The 25,513-nt window shown below is 36.1% G+C and overlaps 1 protein-coding gene across 6 annotated transcripts in view; it reads left to right on the forward strand.

The window, feature by feature from the left end:
• RBPJ (recombination signal binding protein for immunoglobulin kappa J region) overlaps positions 1-25,513 on the forward strand; it is a 203,255-nt gene that overhangs the window by 167,201 nt on the left and 10,541 nt on the right. For all 6 annotated transcript variants that reach the window (XM_014562195.2, XM_014562198.2, XM_032495256.1 and 3 more), the window contains 3 exons: positions 9,376-9,471; positions 17,074-17,239; positions 21,451-21,625. In XM_014562195.2, the coding sequence (XP_014417681.1) occupies positions 9,376-9,471; positions 17,074-17,239; positions 21,451-21,625 (437 nt within the window). The remainder of the gene's footprint in view (positions 1-9,375; positions 9,472-17,073; positions 17,240-21,450; positions 21,626-25,513) is intronic.

A 25,513-nucleotide genomic window follows, 5' to 3' on the forward strand; every position in this document is an offset into this window, starting at 1 on the left:
TAAATGACCTAGTATAGCCAGAACAACCTTGAAAAAGGACGGTAAGAACTTACTACCTGATTTCAAAACTCCTTAGATAGGTACATTAATCATGGATGGTACTGGCTTAAAGACAACCAAGTAGATCATTGTAACAGAATGGTGGTCAGAAGTTGTTCTTGAGAGAAGGTTTTCAATCGAGGTCAAAGGCAATAAAGTTAGATAAAGGATTTTTAACAAAGGATTCTGGAGTAATTGGATATCCATATGCTCGTACCACTTAAATAACATAGTTATTTTGATAACTATGATTCATACCTAGAACCGTATGCAAAAATTAGATCAAAATAGACCTAAATGTAAAACTTAACTTCATCAAAATTAGAAACAAAGTGTTTATAACCAGATTATGGAAAGAACTCTCAAAAGTCAATAATAAGGAAATAACCCATTTTTAAATGGGAAAATGATTTGAACAGAGACTTCTCCAAATAATATATACATAAGGTAAATGACCATTAGAGAAATGCAAATTAAGACTACAGTGAAATACCACTACAGGCATACCTTGGAGATAATGTATGTTCAATTCCAGACTACTGTGAAAAAGTGAATATTGCAAATCAGGCAAGTTACACAAATTTTGTTGTTTGCCAGGGCATATAAAAGTTACATTTATACTATATTATAATAGCATCGTGTCTAAGATGTTGTGGCCTTATGTCCAAAAGAAAAAACTTAAAAAATAATGCATTGGAAATATGGCGCCGATAGACTTGTTTGGTGCATAGTTGCCACAGACCTTCAATTTAAAAAAAAACAAACCCCACAGTATCTGTGAAGCGCAGTACAGTGCCACACAATAAAATGAGGTCTGCCTGCCTACATATACCTGTTAGGAATAACGAATACTGTCATACAGTGGTGGGCATGTAAGATAGTCCAACAACTTAGGAAAGTAACTTGGCACCTAAGAAGTTAAACGTTCCCCGACCATATGGCCTAGCCATTCCATTCTTACATATTTAGTTAAGAAAAAGGAAAATATGTGTTAATGCAAAGATTGAAAAGGAAGTGTTAGTCATAATAGCCACACAGCATAATCCAGAACAGGTAAATGGATCAACAAATTGTGTATTCACTACACTGAGTTTCTATTCAGCAGTGAAAAAGAATGAACTGTTGATACATGCAACAATGTAGATGAATCTTAGGATAATTGTGTTCAATTTTCTAAAGAAGTCAAGAAAAAATACATACTATATGATTCCATTTATATAAAATAGAAAATGCAAACTGATGTAACAAAGCAGATCTGTGGTTTCTTGGTGTTTGGTGGGGAGGCAGAAGGGAAACTTAGGAATGATGACTGTCTTTCTAGACTGTGGTGATGGTGTATATAGATGCCCAAACTCACCAAACTGTATACTTGAAAATAAGTGCAGAAGATCCCACATATAAGTGATATCATATGCTATTTGTCTTTCTTTGTCTGACTTCACTCAATATGATGATCTCTAGGCCAATCCATGTTGCTGCAAATGGCATATTTCATTCTTTTTAATGGCTGAGTAGTATTCCATTGAGAAAGAGAGAGAGAGAGAGAGTGTGTGTGTGTGTGTGTGTGTGTACACCACAACTTCTTTATTCAGTCATCTGGCAGTGGTTGTTTGGGTTGCTTCCTACTTCAATTTGAAAAATTAAAAGTACTAAAAGCACTATCTTGATCACCCCTCTCCCCCCAAATACCTGAAAAGAAATTAGTATATCTTCTAAAAGAGAATTTAGATAACGTTCATTTCTGTTTAAACCTCTCAAAGAGGGCAGACTTACAGATTTTTATTCTTAATTATCAAAACTATTTACCTAAACAGTTTGGATAGAAAAGAAGACTGGAATACAAAATCGATTCCCAGTTCTGTGATAAAGACCTAACCTTGATCCCAAAGTTAAAAATCAGAGTTTCCCCTTTTGATAGTATAGCAAATTTAGTTCCCATCTGGCTCTTTTTCACCATATTTTCCCATTTCTTCTTTAAAGAGTTTTCCCTGTTACAAAAACTTTAGTCTTAAATATCTTAAAAGGAATTTTATATCCACTTTCATTGAGGTATATGAGGAGTGGGCAGTTTCATTCAGTTTCCCTTTTAAAAAAACAAACTTTTAAACCTACCTATCATATCCTAACTCCCATCTTCCAAAATTATGCAATATTGAAAAGTGTGTTGTTATATAGGGGACAATATTTTAGGTAGTGTTCGAAAAGCACAGCATTTAAATTTTTGATTAAGAGTAGTTAACACTGTGTACTATTCAGCGTTTCGCCTTTTTTAAGTGTTACATTCTTTCAGAAATACAGATAGTAGGAGTTGGTAACTCTCAGGGGCATCCCATCCTCTTGAAATAGTCCCCTTAATGTGGTACACAGGTGTAAATGACTTCACTGTGGATTAAAAACCAACACAGAATAACCAGATCTTATACTGAGGTATAGAAACGACTGTTCTTTTATTGTGGAGACTTCTCATTTTATCATTTAGGGCCTGATGTCATCAGTGAAAACACTAGCTGTCAACGCAGTTAGGTGTCAAGTCTCCAGGCATGCTGGACAGATCACAGTGAGTGTGCTCATTCCTCATGTAAGAACAGGTCTGTGCTCTGAAGTTATGACTGCAGCAGGCCTGTACCACATGCTTTAAAAAAAACCATAGATGTTATTCAGCATAACACACCATTGTACTAAGTGACTTGGTCCTGTTGTCAATAGCCAAAAAGTTAGAACTTGAATCTTGGAGACCCTTGCGTTGTAAGCAACCTTCAAAGGCTTGAGTATTAACTTTCTTCCCCTCTAACACTCCAGACTGATACCTACTAACTCATGCTTTTGCTTGAATTTATTTAGTACTGGGACTTCATTCACAGGGTTCATTTCTTTAAGGATTGCTGGAACAATTTTATGTTGTTTTCTCTGCTCAGAAAACCTTTTCTCCATCACTCGGTCTAACACGTTTTGAAGCCCCATCCCCTGTCAGTCTCACTGCCACACCTCTCTTTTATCATTGTACCTGTACATGCCTCCGTTACTGCCCTGTTCAGACTGTGGAAAAACTCAGTTTCTGAAGCTGTTTCTTGGCTTGCTTTGCAGATTGCCCCAAAGTAAGTAATAACCTCCTAAGGTAATAGTTAAGAAATAACCATAACCTCTTGTTGTCCACCTCAGCATGGGTTTTATTTATTTTGTAAATATTTCTGTATTTCCTGTATTGCTTTGGAGATTCCATTGTCTTTGAGTAAGATCCTTTTTTTTTTAAATTTTATTTTGAATCTCTTCTTTCCTATTCGTAGCATGCAGTTTTGAGAAGTGTTTTCTCTGCTTGGGGGAAAAACAAATCTTGGTCTAGTTTAACAGTTGGGAATACTGTATACAGATACTCTCTCTTCAAGGTTTAAGACTGAGTAGTCCTGCAGTTGGTTTCACTTTATTTGAGCTGGTTCTCTAAAACTTTGAAGGGAACATCTTAATTGCCAATCATAACTATTGTGGAAGTTACCTTGAGAAATGTTGTCTGAGATAATAAAGAAGACTTAACTGCCGGAATCTGACAGAATGAGAGCAGCTCCATGAGTTTGGCGTTTATGTGGGGGGACGGGCGGTGGTGGTGGTGGTCGCATGTAAGTCTGGAATGCCTTTTGGCAGCATTCTGAAGAAGTGAGAAGAGTCCGGCTGAGCCTCCTGAACTCTCAGCTGTCTCCAAGTCCAATTTTGATGAAGAGTTTAAAAAAAAAATCACAAAACTTTATTAAATATCAGCCATGTGATGTACTTAATTGAATAAACAATTTTAGAATGTCTTTTATTTTGCAGCTTTTCTTTTAAAATCGTTTCAGTTTTTATTGCTTATGGAGGGATCAGCAAATGTTTCTATAAAAAGAGCCAAGTAGTACATATTTTAGGCTTTGAGATCCAGATGCTGTCTCTGTTGCAACCCTTTAAAAATGTAAAAGGCATTCTTAGCTTCTAAAAAGTACAGAAACAGGCTGCCGGCTTGCTTGTGACCTGTGGCCTATAGTACTGTTTCTCAAAGCATACTCTGCAGCTCTCTGAAATGTTTGCAGGTGGGGTGCGTGTGTGCAGTTACTTTGGAAACACTTGATACAACAAAATAGGTTCCTTTACTAGAAGACAGTTCGTGTTGGAACCTTTATTATCTGGGTTTGACAAGTGACAAAAATCCAACTTGAGAAGTACAGGGACTAATGCTGTTGGTAAGGATGGCTGGGTTTCCCATCTTTGTGGACCATTTCTCTCCTTGAGTACTTGGGGCTCGCTATGTTTAGCTGCCAGCTCAAATGCCTCCCCCCAAGCCCCCAACACACACAAACATGCACACGCACACGCACACACACTCACACACCTACTTCTGGTTTAAACCACTTGTTCACCGTTGGCACAATCACGGTGGTGTATGTAAGTGTGGTAAGAAAGTTAGAGGATCTATTTTCAGAAGAATGGGGGTTAACATCAAAAGAACATTCTTTTTGTGAATTTTGTTTGCAGTATTAAAAATTTTGAAATTTATCAAAGAAAACACAGCCAAAAATTTGACCAAGAGGATGATAGTTTAAACATGTCAAACTAGGATGACAATTGCCATGATTTCATGTTAGTAAAAACATTGACAAAATTAAAATTTCCACTTTGTAAACATTAAAGTTTTCATGTTTTAAGTAAGGAAACTTTCAGAAATAGTTGCTCCATTGTGTTCTTCAGATAATTTTTAATTGACTCATTCAGAATGAATATTTTATAAGGAATAATAATAAAGAATACACTTCAAAACCTGTTAGGAACTGTTTTAACAAATTATGAATTTTAGCTTTGTCAGTACTGGTTTTTAACAATGGAGGTATACAAAGTAGTAATTCTACTGGTGAGATTCTCATAGCACCTACGTTATGTTTTCCAGTGGTAAAATCTCCCTCATTCTTTCCTTAAAAGACATTGTGTGATTTTCTTATCTTATTGTTGGAATATGTTTGGTTTTCTTTGATCCATTGGTTTTCAACCCAAGTACCTCCCCTCACCCCCCGACATTTGGCAGTATCTGGAGACGTTTTTGGCTGTCACAACTCCAAAGGTGCTATTGGCTTCTAATGGGTAGAAGTTAGAGATGTTGACAGACACCCTGCAGTGCACAGGACAGCCCCTCACAACGAAGAATTGTTCTGCCCAGTACGTCCACAGTGCCGAAACGGAAACCGTACTTTGAATGAAAAGCACACGGGCTGTCAGTCCATAGGCTTTACTACTTGTGTTTCTTTTGAGTATATTGCCTTTAAAAAATTTAAAAAAAAAAAAGCTCCTTAAGATGCAGAATGAAGCTATCAGCCTTTAATTGCCAGAGAACATAATTTTAATGTTTCATGTTCTACTAACAGTTTTTTTTCTTGTTGAAAGAAGCTATTTGGCAAATTACTATTACAGGACAACTGTTATTAATGATTACTTAAAGTTCAAGTTGCTTTTTCAAGAACTTGTATTATAAATATAAAGGGAAAGGACAAGGAAAACTTGAGCTGTCATCTTGTATTCATCGTAAACACCTTGGGACCTGAACTCTTTTGTCATGTACGTTACTGTGAAGTTACTTCCAATACAAGCGACTAGCACAGTAATTAGTGCCTGGGGTGTAATAGGCTCTCAGTAAATCTTTAATGGGAAAATGGGTAAAAGTGCAGCATACCTATTATGTCTGCAGAATGTGTGCCTTGCAAGTCAGGTAAGATGCCTGATCACTTGCCTCCAGGTCTTTTTCAAGTTTGCTCTCAAACTTCAGTGGAATTCCTCTGGCCCCTTCTTCCCTCTCCCTCCTGCAGCCGTTCTAAGAAAATAATAATAGAGTTTACTGACACTCAGTAGTAGGGTTACTTAGAGTTACTTAATTTAAAGTATTTTTCACACTATGAACTATTACTGTCTTCGTTTTTTAACAGATGAGAAGACTCAGGCTTAGTGACAGGAGTTAAAATTCAGACCCCTGTCTGTTTTGTACCAAAGCTGTGCTCGTAGCCAGTGCAAAATATATGATGGTGTAATTTTGTCCACAAGAGCTAGACTAATTCTGAGTCCTGGAACTTCAGTATCATTTTGGGAAAGTTATTTAACCCCTCCTTCCTTTCTAAAATACACCTAATAGTATGTCTTAAAGCTTTTCCATACTGTTTGGGAAGACAATGTAAAAAGATGTGAAACGTATCAAGTAATTGCTAAATGACGTAAGAGAGACTATAAATGCAAATAGAATTTAGTGTGGGGAAGTAGATTTGAAATTACTTCTTTAAAAAATTTTTTTCAAGTATATAGCCACTTTTCACCTTTTATGCCAGCAACTGGACTTCTGTGCTAGTTCTGTCAAAATACTGGCTTTCTCCTAGCTTTGCTTTTGTTTTCTCACCCACCCTGAACTCTCTGGTTGTTCACCTGACCTAGCAACCCCTCAAATCCCTTACCATTATCCTCTCCAGGCTACGCGTCTTGTCCAGTGCCCAGCAGATTTGAGAGTATGCTATTTCCAGTCCCACTCTAGGAATGGTAGTGGGAATCTGCACTATTATTTATGGATTCCAGCAGTAGCTAGTCCTTCAGTACTGATTTTTAGTCATTTTATTTGTTCGCAGTCAGTTTCTTTCTCCACTCCCTAGAGGGTGTCTCCAAATTGTACTTACAGCTTTTTTTTTTCTTAAACCCGTTAAACATCAAATGGCCTCCCATTTCAAATAGTTTGTAAGGCTTTCTATTAGCTAGTATCTGTTAGACTTGCTCTAAAGTGACCTTCACCTCTGCAGCATCTCACCTTTTGATGGTTCCCCTCTTTTGAGGTTGCCTCTTCCATAGCATCTAATACGCGGTCTCAGTTCTGCCCCTACTGGTTCTTCTTCATTTCCTTTTATGCATTTTCTTAACTCTCCTGTCACTGTGTTTTCTTTCTGGGAGATTTCATTCACTTCCGTGGCTTCGTTTGTGAACTATATACCAGTGAACCCCACTTTTCCAGTCCAGATCCCTCTCTGGAACTACAGGTGGTTATTTTCAACGACCTATTGAACACTTCCAGTGTGGAGTTCAGGGCCCTTCAGGGTTGACATTTGTCAAACAGAACCTATCAGTGTACCCTTCTCCCATAAGAAAAGACTTGCAGACTCTTCTTTTGTATTGTCTTCCATTACCTCTTTCTTAGTGTCAGTCTTTTTTCAAGTTTGTCTTTTCTCTATGCTTTCTAAAACCCTTTCTCTGTTCCACTACTAGAATTAACTAAAAAGGAAAATTAACTGTATGTTAAAAAAAAAAATCTCTGCTTGCCATTTGTGTAGATTGAAAATCCACGTTCCACGGCATGGTGTTTTTCTATAATGGAGTTGAGATCAAATTAAATGATGATCTTTAACCAATTCTCAAAGAGATGGATTTTTTTTTATTTTAACATTTTAAGTTTTTTCTAGGTCCCTTAAAAATTTTTATTACCTGCTAACCACTTTTATCATCATCTGTCATAGGGTGGTATTTGAATTGGCTTAAACTTTTATACATACTATGTAAGTTTACAAATGTCAGATTTTTGAGGCGTTTGACAGGCCTTTCACAATGTGACTACCCAGCTGGTCAGTTTTATTCGTTGCCGTGGCTTACTTTCCAGTCTTAGAGAATTTGTTTCAACTTCCTGACTAGCATTTATTTATTAATTGCAAGACATTCAGCATGGTGTTAACAATACTTATCTTTTTGGATTATGGGGATTAAATGAAATAATGCATGTGAAGGGCTTAGTTCAGGGACTGGCATGTAGTAAACACTCAAGAAACCTCAGCTGCTGTTGTGTTGTTGGGCTGCCTTGTACTCAGCCTGAGTCTCTCCCTGTACCCAGATGTGCAGGGTCATTCTTGCCTCTTCATGCTACTCCCAGGCCCTGGAATGCCATGCTCTTCCCTCCCACTCCCTGTGTCTAGTCCTCTTTCTTCTAGTAGTCGGCTCTTCTAAGAAAATTTTCCTGGGAAGTGGTCCTTTATCACCCCTCTCTTCCTTTACATAAGCATCCCCTGTTGGAGCTTTTTGTCATACTTTTGTTTGGCTCATGTATTTCATTTCAGTTTGTTTTCCAAACATTTTTTATTGTCTTTACTGGACTTTGAGCTCTTTCTCAGTGGTAGGGATTATTCTCAAATCTGTTGGAACCCAGTGCTACCTGTCCTGCCTTAAGCCAGCAGGTTTTCAGTCAGTAAACATAAGCGCTGTCATCCAGGTTATCTCACTTAATCCCCACTCACAACCGCTCTGTATATGTCAGCATCACTGTTATTATCAGATACTGAAACTGAAGCTGGATGAGGTTGAGCGATTTGCCCCAGGCCACTTAGTTTCTAGCTGCTACAAAGCTAGAATTCGCCACATTTAATAACTCCTGTTGTACAGCCATCCCCTTACACATTTGTCTTTTATTTATACTATAAATAAAATAGCATTCAATTTATTAAAAGAGGTTTCTTGATGATTGTCTTTGAAGCACTTTGTCTTTGATTTTGTAATGTATAAAATATCTCAAGAATTGGAATGCAGTTAATTCAGAAATGTGAAAGTTTAATCTATGTAGACCTTGTGTTCTTTATACTCTTGTATTACTTAGCAAAATAATTGGGTGAATAAATATATTTAGGACACTGAACTTCTTATACAGTATTTGCATAATAAATAGGTAGTTGGAGTATTTTGTATTTAAAGTAATGTATTTTTTTTCCAAAATTTAATTCAATTTTTCACTAATTTGTATTAGCTTTTATTAAATTTTATATGTTTAACAATATCTTTGAGGGTAATTATGTGTTTATATATAAATGATAGCCCTTAGTCCTTATGGAAGGTTGTTTTAAGAACATATAATAATAAATTTGGATGACATAATGATTTCTTTTGGCTTTGTATTCAGTGAAAAACACTCATTCTAATAGCTGAGAGGGGCAGGGAAGAGGTGGTGGTATTAAATTAGATTATTAAATACAAAAATATTGTATGTTATTAATTTTATAAACAGTTTAAAGCCAAAGTAACAATGTACACAGTGATTCTAGTTATTCTGTAAGTTGTAACTGTGGTTTAATTGAGTTACATCATAAATTCCAAGAGTGAGGGACAGTTCTTTTAAAGAACAAAGTATAGAGTTGAAGATGAGCAGTATTTATTTCCCCATTGTATCATCTTTAAATTTAGTTTATGAAATTATTTTGCTTTATTTTCCTTTTTAGATTTGCTTGTTTGGAAAATATTCTTAAGCATTCTTCTCATTGCAGAGATTGGTAACATTCTAAACCTTACCCTTGTAATAGTAATGTTTATATTTTATTTTAGGGAAGCTATGCGAAATTATTTAAAAGAGCGAGGGGATCAAACAGTACTTATTCTTCACGCAAAAGTTGCACAGAAGTCATATGGAAACGAGAAAAGGTAAGATTATTGTTTTTCTGGTGGATATTTAATTAATAGCTAATAATAACTATCACAAGAATTTGCAAACGATGTATTATTATGCAAGTAAGACTGTGGTTTCTATTCTTGGCTTAATTTGCAAGTACAAAATGAAAATTAGAGGATTTGTCTCTACTGAAGAGGCAGAACAAAGTAAATTGTGGCTTATTTAGTAAAGGTCCTATGGCAGGATCTCTGATTTCACAAAATGAAATAATCCATAATTTTTATTTTGGGCTGCACGATGGTCCCTAAGTATTTCTGTGATATGTTAGCTCATACAAAAAGTAGCTTTCCTTTTGGTGGAAAATGTAGTTCTATAAAGAAAGGTGACCCCAAAGTACCATTTTAAAAGGAAAAGGCTAAACAGCCCCCTAAATTGAATTATGGGGTGATTGTAAAGAAAAATCCTCCCAGCTTTCTCCACCATGACCCTGTGCCTGTTCAGATGAAGAAAACCAGCAAGGCTGAGCTGGTACTCATTCCACATGAATGTGACACCACAGAAATTACCTCTACATCAGACTAGTCAAATTCAGTTATAACAGGGCTGTGTATGTTTAATATTTGTCATAATATCTTTCAAGTTTCAGCTTTTTTGGAGTATAATTGTGGGCTTTTGTTACTTGTTTTCTCACTTGGTTCCTGGAATTTTCTTGTTGAGTTTCTCACGTCTTTGTCTTCAGATAGCATTTTTGCGATAAGCATTTTGTGGACAAATGTTGCTTATGGGGGAAGATGAAAGATATTTTTTGGATTGGCTAGAAAGACCAAAACTGAAGTGGGAGAAGGAATGGAAACTCAGGCTTGGGTGTTGGGTTGAAAGGAATGAATGGAATTTTAGAGTTTGGGAAATAAAGGAAATCTCAGCATATGCATAAGAGAAGGGAAATGTAGTATATACAATGATTTATGTGCTAGAAGAAATTTGAGTAGTATCTTCCTCAGAGACCTCTAAATCTGAGCTGAAAAGAACGTGAAACTTTCTAGATAATTTTATCCTCAAAGAGGATAAACAGGTGAAAACAGTATTTAGGACTCAAACCAAGTTTTCCTTTTTAGTTATTCAAGTTTACTAAGTTTCTGCTTATTTTATCTTACTTTACTAATAAAACAATCATATATTTAGAGTTAAGTATGGGAAGAAGTTGGCATCTACAGTTTGGGACATAGAAACCAGATCAGGATAGAGGTCCCTTTTTGTATGAAGTTGATACTGGAAATTCAGGAGTTTGTTTCTGTTTGTTTTGTTTTGTTTTTTCCATTAATGGAATTGTGTGTATTTAGGAGATTGTCTTTTTTTCCCCCTAAGCAAAACAGAACAAGTCAGTACCCTCATTACCTGAGATGAGTCTAGAAGGCTAGCCCTGCACTTCATAGTGAATCTGAAGAAGAAATCGCTTCCCTTTATCAGTCGTGAGCTAGACATTGTTCTGGAGATGCCCTCAGAGTAATCTTGTAGAGTAGGCATGCTGTAATCCCCATTCTGTGAGTGAGGAAACAAAATCAGAGATTTTAAATATGCTCAGTTTCACTGTAGTTAGGAATTGAGGGAGGCAAGATTAGAACTCCTGGGTCTGTAATTCTTAATTTCAGGGTTTTTTTCCTCTAATTTTCATGGCCTTCCGTGTCGTGTTTGAGTGTTAATTATCTACAGCATGGCTTAAGGATGGAGAAGAACTAGAGAACCTAAAGATGCCAAAAGAACACAAACTTTGTAATCTTAACTTTGCCCTGGATTATCTCTTTTACCATTAGTGAGTGAGCCTGGGCTGGATCTAATGGAACTATGACTAAACAGATGTTCATTGTATAGCTGCCAAGTGGCAGTGTTGCTTTTTTCCCCTCTGGATTTTTTAAGATCCATTTTCATACAATTGGATTCATTTATTAACTCATTTATTCTTCATTTCTAACAACCCATTAGGTTCCAAGTACTATGCAAAAAACTCCTTGCTAGGAATTTTAAAAGTCACTATGTCATTTTGTTGCAGGAAAATGGGACGGGAGAGGATGGCCATGTCCCAGGTCCCAGGCGAGTTCCTGGGGACGTGCCCTATCAATTGAGGGTCCTTGGCTTCGCGCAGGAAAGAATTTAAGAGTGAGCCATAGTAGAGTGAAAGTAGATTTATTCAGGCAGATAAATACTCCATAGACAGTGTGGGCTGTCTCCAAGGGTGAGAGCACGAGAGGTCCTAGTAGACACACGTTCCATAGAATGTGGCCTGTCTCACTCAGAAGGGAGAGCAGCTTAGGAGACACACATTCCATGGACAGAATTCGTGCCATCTCATGAGGCGAGAGGCAGCCTTAGAGCATGGGGTCAACCTAGGAAAGTGGGATTGGCCATGAGGTGTGGAGGTGGCTAGGGCTCAGTAACTTCATATGCTAGCAAGTGGGAGAATTATTCCAGCTGCTTTGGGGAAGGGGTGGGGATTCCCAGGAATTGGGCCACCACCCACTTTTTGGCCTGAATGGTTAGCCTTGGAAATGTCATGGCACCTGTGGGTATGCCGTTTCCCATGCTGGTATAATACAATGGGTGCATAATGAAGCTCAAGGTTTACTGGAAGTCGAATCTTCTGCCATCTTGGGCCTCAAGGTCTACTGGGGGTTGACTCTCCCACCGTCTTGGTTCTAACCAATTTATGTCCTGTCCGCAGTTGCTGTGTCATTCTTTAATGGTTGTGCCCTGCCCCCTTCCCTCCTGTCTAAGTTAATACTACAGTGAATAGCTGAGGCTCAGTGGGGATAACAGAAGGGGGAGAGCTACTCAAAATTACACCTAAGTCCAGATAAGATTCCAGTTTGTTAATCATTATTAAAAATACAAAGCTATAGTGGCTTATCCAAGTTAAAGTGGGTGATTTAATGGTTATCTTTTATTATGGTTGCCTCTGTTTTCAGTTTCTTTCTGTTATTTGGCAATAGTCTGGTCAGTCTAAAACCCCAGTTAAAGAAAGCTCAAAGAATCTAAGCTTCGAGACTCCCAAGAGTGAAGAAAAAATGATGAAAAAGCCAGAGTAACTACTTGCCTATATTTTAACTTATTTGTATTATTAAAATTTCCAGAAAAGACATGCATTGATGGTACAATAAGGGTAGAAACTTCTTAAAAGTATTTGATTTTTAAAACTGTATTAGTAGTGAGAGACTGCTAGCACAGTCCAGCCTCCTGGATGATTGGCAAGGCTTATTTTCTTCCTGGAAGAGGTCTTGTCCCTTACTCATCGGTGGAGTGCAGTGGAAAGAGGAAGATCTGATTTCTTTCTTGTTGATCAGATTCAGGCCTTTCTGAAAAGCTGCTAAGGCATTAGGCATGAGGTAACGTGGGGACATGACCACAGTCCTCTTGGCATACAAAATAATTCCAGTGAATGATGCTAGAAATATTTGGTCAGGAAGTTTTATCCTAAAATATTAAATTGTTCTCAGTATCCGCTTTTTTGCCTAATAATGAGTATTTGTTTGCATAACACATCCGGTATCCCATTTATGTTAGTGGTTAGTTTTGCTGTTTTATTAAAGAAGGTCTTTCTATATTGGAAAATAAATTTTACAAAATTATTTTGTCTGGAGGAAAATTTCCATTGAAGAGATGGAAATGCCATTTGACATACTAACATTCCTTCAACTTTGTGTCAGGGGAAGTATGAATAATCATCAAAGGGCAATGATTCTGCCAAGATAGTCAGATAATGTAAATGATGAAGTGTTTGGATTTTGTCTAACCTTATATATTGGGCTGAATAAAAAGGCTCCTTTGAATCTGTAAGGTATTTTCCAGACCTCATCTCAGAATCTGAGGAAAAAGTTGTTGAATCATTCTCTGAAAAGACTGATTGTTTGAACTAGGAAATGAATAAAATCATAAATGTGTGCATATCACCGCCAAGTGGCAGACAAAAGCATTGTTTGTCATAATTGCTTAGAGGTAGCTACTGGGAAACATTAGAAAATAAAGACACATTGTTTCATAAAATATTCTTTGATAGCAGCTGTTAAGCTGGAAGCTAGCCACTTATTGGTCAGACTTTTCACTGAGTGGTGCAAACTGGCCAACTGTCCAAATTCAGAAAAGCATCAATTCGTATCCCATTATAAAGGTGTATTCTAATTTTTCTTGTGTTAATTGAGTGGCATTTTTTCTTATCCCCACTCTATTTTTTTCAGCTTTGTTTTGTATTTTATTTATTTATTACTGTATTGTTTAATTAGTTTATTTTGGAAGGGGGTGGAGGTAATTAGGCTTATTTAATTTTAGAGAAGATACTGGGGATTGAACCCAGGACCTGGGCATGCTAAGCATACATTCTACCACTTGAGCTATACCCTCCCCACCCCCTACTCTCTTTAATTTCCTTTCTTTTGTCTGTATTTTTAAAAAATCATACTTTTTCTTCCAGTTTTTATTGAGATATAATTGACATACAGCACTGTATACTTCTATGGGGGTGAGGGGGAGGTAATTATATTTTATTTATTTATTTATTTTGTAATAGAGGTACTGGGGATCGAACCCCGGACCTCGTGCTTGCTAGGCATGTGCTCTACCACTGAGCTATACCCTGCCCCCATTTTTTTGTATAGGTGCTCATCTTTTATTTGATTATTATATTACTACTAAAGTCTCTGGAATAAAAGATTTGATTCATCAACTAACTTTTAGGGAGTGGCAATGTTGGAATATTTAAAATATGATCTTGTCATTGTGGTGGAAATAATATGAATGCTTATATTGGATTTGGTGCTCCCGTGCATCACAGCTTTTCCTGAGTAGTTGTACAATTGATATAAGAATAAAGCTAGTTCAGAGGCAGTTGCAGAGTCCTCATTTTTCTTAGGTTTATTACATGATTGGAAAGCACTTTCAGTATAGAATTTTGGTCAATGTTTTAAGTGATAAAGAATTTCTTGTCAGCCTGTCTGATTTTGTGCCCTGTTGGTTTGAGGCCATTTTTTCACAGTGCCCTTGAGAAAACCAGGAGCACCTGAGCTTTTTACAGTTTCAGTCCTCTATATTTTTTGGATGTGAAATACAAGTACCTTTTGTGATAACCTGTTGATTTGATTACTATATTTGGTACATTATACTAAAGCACAGCTCTTTGAGTTTTATAACTAGTATACCAGCCTACTAAAGGAGTCTTAATATCTGTCACTGTTCAATAAAATGCCAATAGGAAACAAGTTTCCAAAATTGATGCCTTCTCAACTTCCTGATAGTATGCCAGCTAGGTATTTGAGTCTGGCCATGGTAAGCATTGGGTGATTCCCAGCATCAGAGGCCAGCAAGATCCCTGTTGTAGGCTTGAACTGAGCCAGCTCCAGAACCAACCCAGCTAGTCCAGGCATCCCTCCACACTTGGAGTGACCTGGAGCTGAGCCCACTGCCTCGCCTGTGACCTCTGTGTCCACGGCCACAATGACAGTATGCAGGCACAAAAGTGGCTCCAATTCCTTTCTGTTAGTTCAGATAAAGAGGAGAAGACCCCAGAAGTTTTCCCTCCTCACTTAGCTTGACCCCTCCAGCCTACTTGGTCTCCTTCCCCATTACTCTGGCCTCATCTCCTCTTGCTCTCCTCCTCCTCTCTGCTCCAGCCACACTGGTCTGTTGTTTACCCACTGTCCGTTGTGGTCCTTCCTGCATTAGAACCTTTGCACGTGCTGTTCCCTCTTCTGCAGTGCTCTTACCATAGATACCCATGGCTGTATGTTGTGACTCAAGGTCACCTTCTTAAAGAAGCTTTCCCTGGCCACCCAAGTCTTCTACATTTTAAGTACCCTTTCCCTGCTTTATTTTTTTCCCTCAGTATTTAGACCATCAGCTGACAGAGTATATATGTTATTTTAGTCATTTACCTTTTTTAAATTGTCTTTCTTATTAGAGTGTGAGTTCCATCAGGACAAGAATTTTTTGTTTGTTTGTTTTAACTAGTATATTCCCAGTGCCTGGTACAGATTAGGGATGTAAAGAAGTTTTTGGTGAATTAATGAATATTAAATAAACCCAGCTCACTTCTTATAAATTATATATAAATTACCTCTAACGTCGTCTTTTGGAGAGTTGAGTAGAAAGTAGGTGCTATCATATATTTTGACTCAGTTCAACCAGTACTGTGGTAGGTACTGAGGGGAGAGCAAACAAGGAGACACACCTTCCCGTAGGATGGCCTGAGAGCTCAGTCAGCTTGATGGTGTCTGTGTGTGTATATATAGACATACGCGTGAATACAGTTCTTTTTTTTTTTTTAAGTCTGCACATTGTTGGCCTAAAAAGTGGTAAAAAGTGTAAATTTTTGCCAGATTTTAAAATTAGGAATTTCATATAAAATTTGACTTCAAGCATCTATCAGAACTGTTGGAGGATGTGACCATCACTGGGCCCCCGTGCCCATAGTTCAGCCACAAGCAAGCAGCGCGTGTATCCTCGCTGCTTTGATTCCCTATTGTTTCCTTGTCACGAGAGTCACACACCAGTGGCTGTTCATCGTTGCAGTTAAGCTCTTTTTTTTCTTCCTTACGGTGGGTTTAAAAGAATTAAGAAAATATTTTCTATGCTCATAACTATACAAAAAAATGGGACTTACCATGAGGGCTATTGTGTTTCAAGAAAGCAAGTAGGGAACCTACTTCTTTGGGTTAAATTCCTACTTACTTATTGTACACCTGGCCCACCCATTTATGTTACTTACCTGGCTACTATTTGAGTTTACTTGGCAGCTATTTGAGTAGGTATCTGAGTTTTCAGGCCCCTTGATGAGACATGGTGTAAATGTTTTAAAGTATGTATAAGTCAGTGTGTGTGATTGAACAAAAGAATTATACCCTACGTAAGGTCTGGATTGGTGGTCCAGACTATGTAAAGTATGGGCCTTGAGCTATGCTTTGAAATAGATAATTTTATAATTGCTAAGAGAATATTATACAGAAGTTAATCTAGGTGGGAAGAATTTGTGAGTTGGTTTTGGCAGCTAGCAAAACAAATCTGCTAGTTGTCTGTGAGTTGAAAGGATATAGTGTATTTTTCTGTCCATCATCCACATGCATGCAGTCATCCTTATGCAGCAGGATGTAAGATATAGAAGACATAGTAATCCAGTGATTCATTTTGTTTTTAATTTTTTACCTAGTTGTATTAATATTTTGAAAGTTTGTACTTTGGGCCATTGCTCTAATTCCATTTTCCAGGTTAATTACCAAATAAAGTTAAGTGTAATATCTATACCAAGAATGTCATTAATTAATAATACCTCATTTCTAGTAGACCTTAATCAGTAATTGCAGATTCTGGGGTGGCATGCCATGTTTTGTAATATGTTAGAGTACGCTGAATTTGTTGAACTGCAGTAGTCCAAAACTCAGCTGTGCAAAAATTTAAAGGGATATTCTCTGCTCTAAAAAATATCTAGGTGAACTGAGTGTGTAATTTCAGTTATATAATTATTTGCATTACAAAAAGCCTCACCAAAATGTTTAGGAGCTAACTTTGTGTAGTTGAATATGATTTTGTATTCATATGTTCAAAAAAGGAAATGCTTTCTCGAATGTAATTGCATTATGTTTTCCCCCTTGTTTTAGGTTTTTTTGCCCTCCTCCTTGTGTGTATCTTATGGGCAGTGGATGGAAGAAAAAAAAAGAACAAATGGAACGCGATGGTTGTTCTGAACAAGAATCTCAACCATGTGCATTTATTGGAATAGGAAATAGTGACCAGGAAATGCAGCAGCTGAACTTGGAAGGAAAGGTAAATTAATACTATGCTGGTTCCCCATAAAAGTTCTATGGTACCGGAATATAGTTTCCTTATTTGTTTTTGTGTGTTGATTTTTTTTTTCTTTTATGGCTTTTGGCAGCACTTTTTGAATATATAAATCAGAACCAGAATTAAACTTCTCAGTCTAGTCGTGATTCATGGAGCTTGAGCTGTTGACGCATAAAGGTGGCACACAAAAAGTGTCCTCAGCTTGCCAGCAGTTTTAGCAGGCTGTGAATCTGATTTCTGTTGGGTGCCAGTCATAAATTTAGGAGGCTAATTGCTCATCCGTCTGACAGGGGCGTGGTATTCAAACACCAATGAGGATACTAGTTCAATAATGTTTTACTCCACTCTTTTAGTCTTATACTAGAAGCAAAGTATAATGGGTTATATAAAGATCGTAAATGTTTTACTTACTTTCACTGTGGAGCAGAACTATGCTGTGTAGACAAGAACAGCCATAATTAGCTTTACTCACTTACAGGGATTTTCTTTGGTTAACTTGCTAGGGAATAAAATCTATGAATTAGTTTTAGTAATTGTGTATTATGAAATTAGAAAGCAGTCATTTCAGTCTCTACCATTAGTATTCAAAAATAGTTCTTCACTGACTTAGCATTAACTATTACTTTGTTTTCCCTTGATATTAAAATTTGAAAAATATTTAATTCTGATCTCAGCTGACCACAAGAATGTTTTTTAAAACAGTGCATAAAAAGCTATATCCTTATTCAGTAAGTCTTGTTGAATATCTTAGTATTTGCTGTGTTATAGTTGACACTAGGGATAGGAGTTCGAGGGCAAGGTTGAGGGTGGTGAACTAGGGGATCTGTATTCTCAAATTCAATTTTAGTCACTTTACAGATAGCAAGCACAATAAGAAGACTTAATATCAACCTCTTCAAATCTGAGTATGTTTATGTCATTTGTGTCTTTATAATTTTCATCGGTAAGGCTTGTCAACTATGTATTTTAAATTAGGTGTGGGATAAAACCTACAATAAAAGTTGTTTCATCTTAAAATAGAGCAGTATAAAATATTTCTGAATTATAACCCTTGAGCCAAAGTAAAAGATATATTTAAGTAGTGGGTTGAACAAATAATCCTTGGTCATATCTCATCTGTTTTTCGTTGTATAGAAAGTCTCAGTTACATGTCTCCAAGCTGTGCATCTAGACACTTGGAACTGTGAATGATAACCAGATAGGTCGTGAGAAGCCAGGGACTCTAGCTACATGTGCATGTAACTGTGTTAATTGACCTTCAGTGCTCACTTTGACCGATTTCAGCTTCCAGCAGTTTTAAGGGAGGCGATGCCAAACAGCATCCCCTCTTGCCTTTCTCAGCATCATTGCCTAGCACATCTTTCTTCAACTTCTATTGTTATATCCTTTCCCCAAGCCCTAGAAATTTGCAGAAGAGAAAATGAAAACCTGAGAGCTTGAGCATTAACTAGTACTTGAAACACCTCGTTTATAGGCTGGTAGAGTGTCTATAAGCCAAAATTATATGTTACTATTTAGTTTTAATCAAAAATCCTATTAGAGAAGTCTGTATAGAGTAAGACTTGTTGAGAGTCAGGAGGAGGCATTCTGGGCACAAAGAACAACATAAACATGCTTGGAGCATAAAGGTACAAAAACGAGGTAAGTTTGGATCCAGGTAGGCAAGGATGGACCAAGTGGTGGGATGGATGCTGAACCTCAGAAAGAGGTACTTTGACTCCTGTCTCAACCTCCACTCATTTAAGGTAATATTTTCCTTCAAGTCTGTTCATTGAATTAATTAGTCATTATAGAAAAGGGAGGAATATTTATTTTGCATTATTGGGTATTTGTGCTTACTTTAATATTCATTATGGCAGAGTTCTAGTATATGTAGCCCCTATTTTTATTGTCATGATATTTGACTATATGTTGATAATATTTTGGATCTGATGTTTTTAATTTCTTAAATAGTCGTTTCCTCAGTTTTATGTCTTGCATAGTTTGCTCTGCAACATGAATTATTTATCTAATAAGCACACTTGTATTTTTATTTTTAAAAATTATATCCCCTACACTTCTTTTGCTAGCATTATTTTGTTTCTATAATTCAAATTCTAAAATTCAAATATTTCTATAATATCTTTGTAGCATTATACCTAGTATTTCTTTTTCATTTCAGGGCAAACGTTTTCTTGCCTGAAGAGCTTCAAAATTTTTAAGTTAAACTGTTCTTTGTCTTATAGAAAAATTTATTATATGCCATGTTCTAGAATTTTGTTATCTAATTTAGCCTTTGGTATGATGAAGCCTATGTAACTTCAGTTTTTATTTACTTATTTTCTTAAAGTCGTAATACTTCTCTTGAGTCAGTGACTTTCCCCGGTTTTCTCTTATGAAATTTGAGTAGTTTGTGGTTAGTGGTCTTACAGTCTTTTAAAATATAAGCTAATAAAGCTATCTCAGGATTTAGATTTGAAATACTTACTTTTGTGATTAGGGATGTATTTCCTTTCCTTCCAAGGAGGTATACGTATATCTGCTTTTTTCCAAACGAAATCAAGTCCTTTGAGTGTAGGTATTACCATCTAATCTTCTCTGCTCTTTTCTCCTTTCCTGTTTGCCCGTCTATCTTCTAATTTATGCTACATTTCAGTATTTTCTCTTTTCTGATATAGATCATATCCCTTGATGTTAACACTCAAATTAAGTGATCTCATTATTTTTGTTATGCCTTTAGAATGTAATTGCCATCATTTAGATACAAATTTCATTTGCAACTGTCTGCTTTAGTGTATCAATACCCATTTTCCTAGACTTTGTCTTATGTTGCAGAACAGTCCCATAATTTAGGCTTTATTTGACCCTCAGTGCTTTTTAAAGTATAGCGGACTGATGACTCAGCATCCCTGAGCACTTGGAGGTCCCTGAGTGAAAGGAGTTGTGTGAGTGCAAAGTGCTGTTTTTTTTTTATTTTTCTTATTTTACTATTATTAGCTTTATCGTAACTTTGTTTTCTGCCGAACAAAGCCTCTCAAAGCTTTTGAATTTATAAAAACTTAATCAAGTGTAAAATATTCAAGATGGCACCTAGATTTTCTTATATAACTTTGCTGTTAAGAAATTAAATAAACTATGGCACTATTTTTGTTCTGTTACTAAAATTGGCTGTGAGTAATATTTTAAAGACTCAAAAACCTCCACACATTAGCTATTTTCTGAATGAGTGGCATTTGCCCTACTTTTTAAAAGGAACACACAGCAGAGGTAGTAAAAGAAATTTGTTCAGCCTAATTTTAAAGTATAGCATTGATTTTTTTTTTAAATGTAATTCAGGTACTTTAAATGTTTAAGCTGTGTTTGAGCATTACTTACGCAATCTGGAAAAGGAGATCAATAATTTAGTCTCTTCCCTAATTCACAGAGATCAGGGGAATAGAAAAGATTTTAGAATTGTCATATATAGTTGAAATAGCAGCATTTCAGAGTATCTTAATTGTTTTGCAAGTGCTATTACTCTTTAATACTGTCTTCTCAGTTACCAGAATTTATTTTCTGGTAAACTGATGTAATACCTTACTGTATTTATTTTCTCTAGTGCCTTTAAATTCTGTTCTTTTGGTGAAACAATATGAATTATCCCATTCAGCAAAGTTGGCCATTTAAAAAAAAATAGTTCTTTAAAGTGTAATCATCCAGTTAGTCTAACATTGCTTTCTTCAGACATACAGTGGTTACTTTAGTGTTCGGCTATATATAAAAAAATTGTATGTACTATTTTGAGAAGGACCAGTGGTAAAATCTTTCACATAATTTGATTGAATTCTGATAGCCTTCTTTCTGTTTTTTATTTGCAGAAAGACAATTGTGGATTTTTTTTAACTGTAGAATTTTATTTTAAAAAAAATACTGCTGTAACACTGGTAATTCTGTGAAATAGTTGTAGAACAATATAGAACAAGAAAAGACTATCTTTTAGAAGTCTTTTTGATGGGCAAAACAATACAATGTTAGTATTTGGTATACTTGATAAGGAAGACTTTGTACTTTGTTTTCAGAGATCAATTTCAGTACTTTTTACAGTTGGTTTTATCAAGCTCTTCAGTGGAATTACTGCCTTTAAGTCTAACCAAACCTAGTGATAGCCATTCTGAGTGGTAGGTGCATAACTAAGAGGGTATTGGTGCCACTAAAACTTTCCTTTTCTTTTGCAGAACTATTGCACGGCCAAAACATTGTACATATCTGATTCGGACAAGAGAAAGCACTTCATGTTGTCTGTAAAGATGTTTTATGGCAACAGTGATGACATCGGTGTGTTCCTCAGCAAGCGGATAAAAGTCATCTCCAAACCTTCCAAAAAGAAGCAGTCGTTGAAAAATGCTGACTGTATGTATACTTGAGTTTTCTTTTTTATCCCCAACTCTCAGCATGAATTAGTAAGACAAATTCAACTATTTTTTAAATTAAAAATTGCTTTTCAGTAGCCCATTCATTCTTCACAAATATTTTTGTGGCCCTCACTTCTGAAAATATCACATTCAATTATTATTGCTGTCTTTATTGTCTTTTTTTTTTTTTTTAAACTCAAAATGGGCAGTGCCTGGTCTAGGGAAGTAATTCTTAACCAGAGTTGGTTCCTCACTGCCCCCCCAGAGGCATTTGGAAATATTGGAGTTATTTTTCTTTTTGCTGTCACAGTGACAGAGGAAGTAATGTTTGCATTGAGTGTCTAAGTGTCCTGCAGTGCCAAAGATAATTCCTATTCCACAAAGAGTTGGTCCATGCAGAGTATCAAAAGCACCCCTTTGAGAAACACTCTTACATCAAATGGGCTTTGGAAGGCCATCCTGAGACCTAAAACAAAAATTTTGACATGGTTGCTCTGGCAGAGACTGCTATCTCACCAGCACATTTTTAGACTATGGCAGATAAATGCTGTTTGAATTATACATTTCAACCTCTACAGCCATTTTTCTTTTTTCATTCTAACATTTTATAATGAAAACGTTCAAACTTAAATAAAAGGGAGAAAGTAGTGTAAGGTGACCATCCACCTGGCCTCAATAGGTTTTACCACTTCTGTTTCATTATCTCTATCACCACCACCTTCCTCCTCTAGTTTTTTCCTAGAATTTTTTAATGTAAATCTCAAACATCTTATCCTTTCAACCTTTTTTGCAACAGTGACTCTCTAACAGATCGTTTTCTTTTAAACATCAATATGCCAACAAAAGTTGATAGTAGTTCTTTAATGCCACCTAATGGCCAGTCCATGTGCAGATTTGCCATATCATCTCAGAAATATCTTTTTACAGTTGTGGTTTTGTTGTTATTTTTAAGTTGACTTATATATTCAAACCTGGATCCAAACAAAATTCATAAATTTTAATAATAATTTGTAATAGTTTCTTCTCTTCCCCACTAGCCTTTTTTTCCTTCCGTGTTATTTATTTGTTGAAGAGACTGACCATTTTTCCCGTGGAATTTCCATTTTCTGGATCTGGCTGATTACACGTTCCTCTGCCTCTCATATTTTCCATAAACTGCTGGTTAGACTTTATTTTAGAGTTAGCTGGTCCTATAAGTGTTCATTTCTGACCAATCAGAAGTCATATAATATGTGGTCATCCCACTTCTTGTTATGTTAAGATGGGTTATAGTAAGGTGAGCTGTTAGCCTAATTCATCAGTTATAAAGTTCCTCAGCAACCTGTAGCCAAATGATTTTAGTAGCCCTGATGATGGCTGCTTAAATGCAGCATTTCATTAAGGGTCACAAAGTGATGCTTTTCTTAATTCTTTTTTATTCTTAAACTTTACATTTGTTGGATGTTTGCTTTAAATGTAGTCTGGAGAAAAGGCAGGATAAGTGCTTGTTTATAATTTGCAAAATAGCAATGTATTCTTTGAAGGTGACCAGTGAGGTTTTAGGATTTTGGTCTATTTCCTTGCTTTTGTTTTGTTTTATTATGAACTCATGGGGTTTATATAATGGATGGTTTTTAGTCCACTTGGTCATTATTATCATCATTTGCTTTATATTATGGAAATTTTCAAACATACTAAGGTAGCTTGCATAATGACATGAAACCTTTTGTGTTCATCCTCTTAACTTTCAGCAGTGATCTTAACTCCAGGCCAGGCTTAATTCATCTTCATCTGTAACTCTACCTTACCCACACTCTCCTTTGCCATCATTTTAGTTTTATGCAAATCCGCAAACATTATATCATCTATCAATGTTTCTGTGTATCTCTGAAATATCTAGAATCTCATTTTCTAATATGATTACAGTACCATGATCACATAAAAACAAACATAAGCCAACTATAAAAAGACATAATTTTTAGTGTCATTAAATACCCAGTCAGTGCTCAAAGTTAAAACTGTTTAAAATGTGGGGAGTTTTTTTAGCCTGTTGTTTGAATCAAAATCAAGTAAGATCCATGAGATGTTACACTATATATTTTGTTGACATGTCCTTGAGCATTTTTTATTTGTGGATTTTCTCTCCATCTCTCTGTTCTCTCTCTCTCCCTCTCCCTCTCTCTCACTCTCACTCTCTCTCCCTTCTTTTAATTTATTTATTCAAGAGACTGAGTCAGTTGACCACAAGAGATTTCCACATACTGGATTTGCTAATTGTATTTCCCTGGTGTAGTTTAATGTATTTTTCTATAAATTGGGTGCCAAAGCTTTAGAAACGGAGCTGGAAACTAACTAAAAGTGGTTAAGACAGATTTTATTCACTACTATTGTGGTAGTGAACTGAGACTTCAGTATAGGACTAAACTCAACTCTAAATAAAAACAAGGACAAGTGGGGATTTATAGCCAAGGAGCAGAGTTGAGGGGGTCAGTAGATGGAAAATTACTAAGAGGAGATAATAAGGGCAGGGGGATTTTGGACAAACTAGCTTACCAGTAGTTTTGTAAAGACAGGCCTAGGTGATCAGATATAAAGCTGGGGGCAAGGAACTTGATCACATATCAAAGGTGGGAGGATGACTTCGGATTCTTACAATAATTGGTCTAGGCAGGGCAGTGACAGGGCCTAAGGAAGGATCTTAGTGAAAACAGGGCTCAGAGAAGCCTGTTTGAAGTTTGGTCCAGAGAGAGTCTTTGTCAGTAGTTAATTTAGAAACTTGATCAGTGTGCCCGGCTAGCTCAGCCCGTAGAGCATGAGACTCTTAGAAGCTTGATCAGATTTAAGTTTGTTGTTCTTTGGTCCTTTTTTGTTGTTGTTTGTTGCTGGAGGGCAAGGCTACTTCATAGTGGTGTAGTGTCCTTGCATCAGGAGGTAGATAATATGCGTTTAGGCTGTTTCCAATTCAAATTACATGGTTTTATTTAACCTCTTTAACTTTGTATTACTGTTGACTCTAAGTTTCTTGATGGCAGAGAACGTATTTCACTTTTGGAGTATTTCCCACTTACATAGATGTGGTTATTTTTTCAAGAATTTTCATGCTTTGCTATATTTAAAGTATTTAAAAGAAACCAAATCTCTAAAATCACAGTATCTAGAGGCAATGCCATCAACTTTGGTAAACATCCTTCTAGACCCCTCTTTATGAATATATTCCATAGGACTGGATGTGAACATATGGAGACACATGCAGCCACTTAAAAATGTATGTATATTTACCTAATGAAACCACAGCATAAAGAGTGTTTTATATTCTGCTTTTCATTCAGTGACATTTCGGAGAGGTATTTTCTTTTCAGTACATTTAGATACATTATTTAAATAGGTGAATGATATAGTTTATTCAATCAATTTCCTCCTGTTGGACAGCTATTATTTTAAATTTTTTTTAAATTGAAGTGTAGTCAGTTGCAGTGTGTCAACTTCTGATGTACAGCATAATGTCCCAGTCGTGCATATATATGCTTATATTCATTTTCATATTCTTTTTTATTAAAAGTTATTACAAGATATTGAATATAGTGCTATACAGAAGAATTTTGTTTGTAGTCTATTTTTATATACAGTGGTTAACATTTGCAAATCTCAAACTCCCATATTTGTCCCTTCCCACCCCCTTTCCCTGGTAACGTTATGGTTATGGACATTTATTATTTTAAAAGTAACTTCCTTTTAATGAATAGCACTACATTAAACATACTGTGTAGCTCTCATTTAAAAATGATTTTTATGGACATATTATGTGTCCTTAGCTTGGCATTATTAAGAGTTCTCTTGATTTTGGGGGGGATATCTGTGTTTTCTTGGAGGATTAAAAATTGTTAGAATTTATTAATTATTAAACTAT

Source organism: Camelus ferus, chromosome 2, assembly GCF_009834535.1.
Source record: "Camelus ferus isolate YT-003-E chromosome 2, BCGSAC_Cfer_1.0, whole genome shotgun sequence".
Taxonomy (NCBI): Eukaryota; Metazoa; Chordata; class Mammalia; order Artiodactyla; family Camelidae; genus Camelus; species Camelus ferus.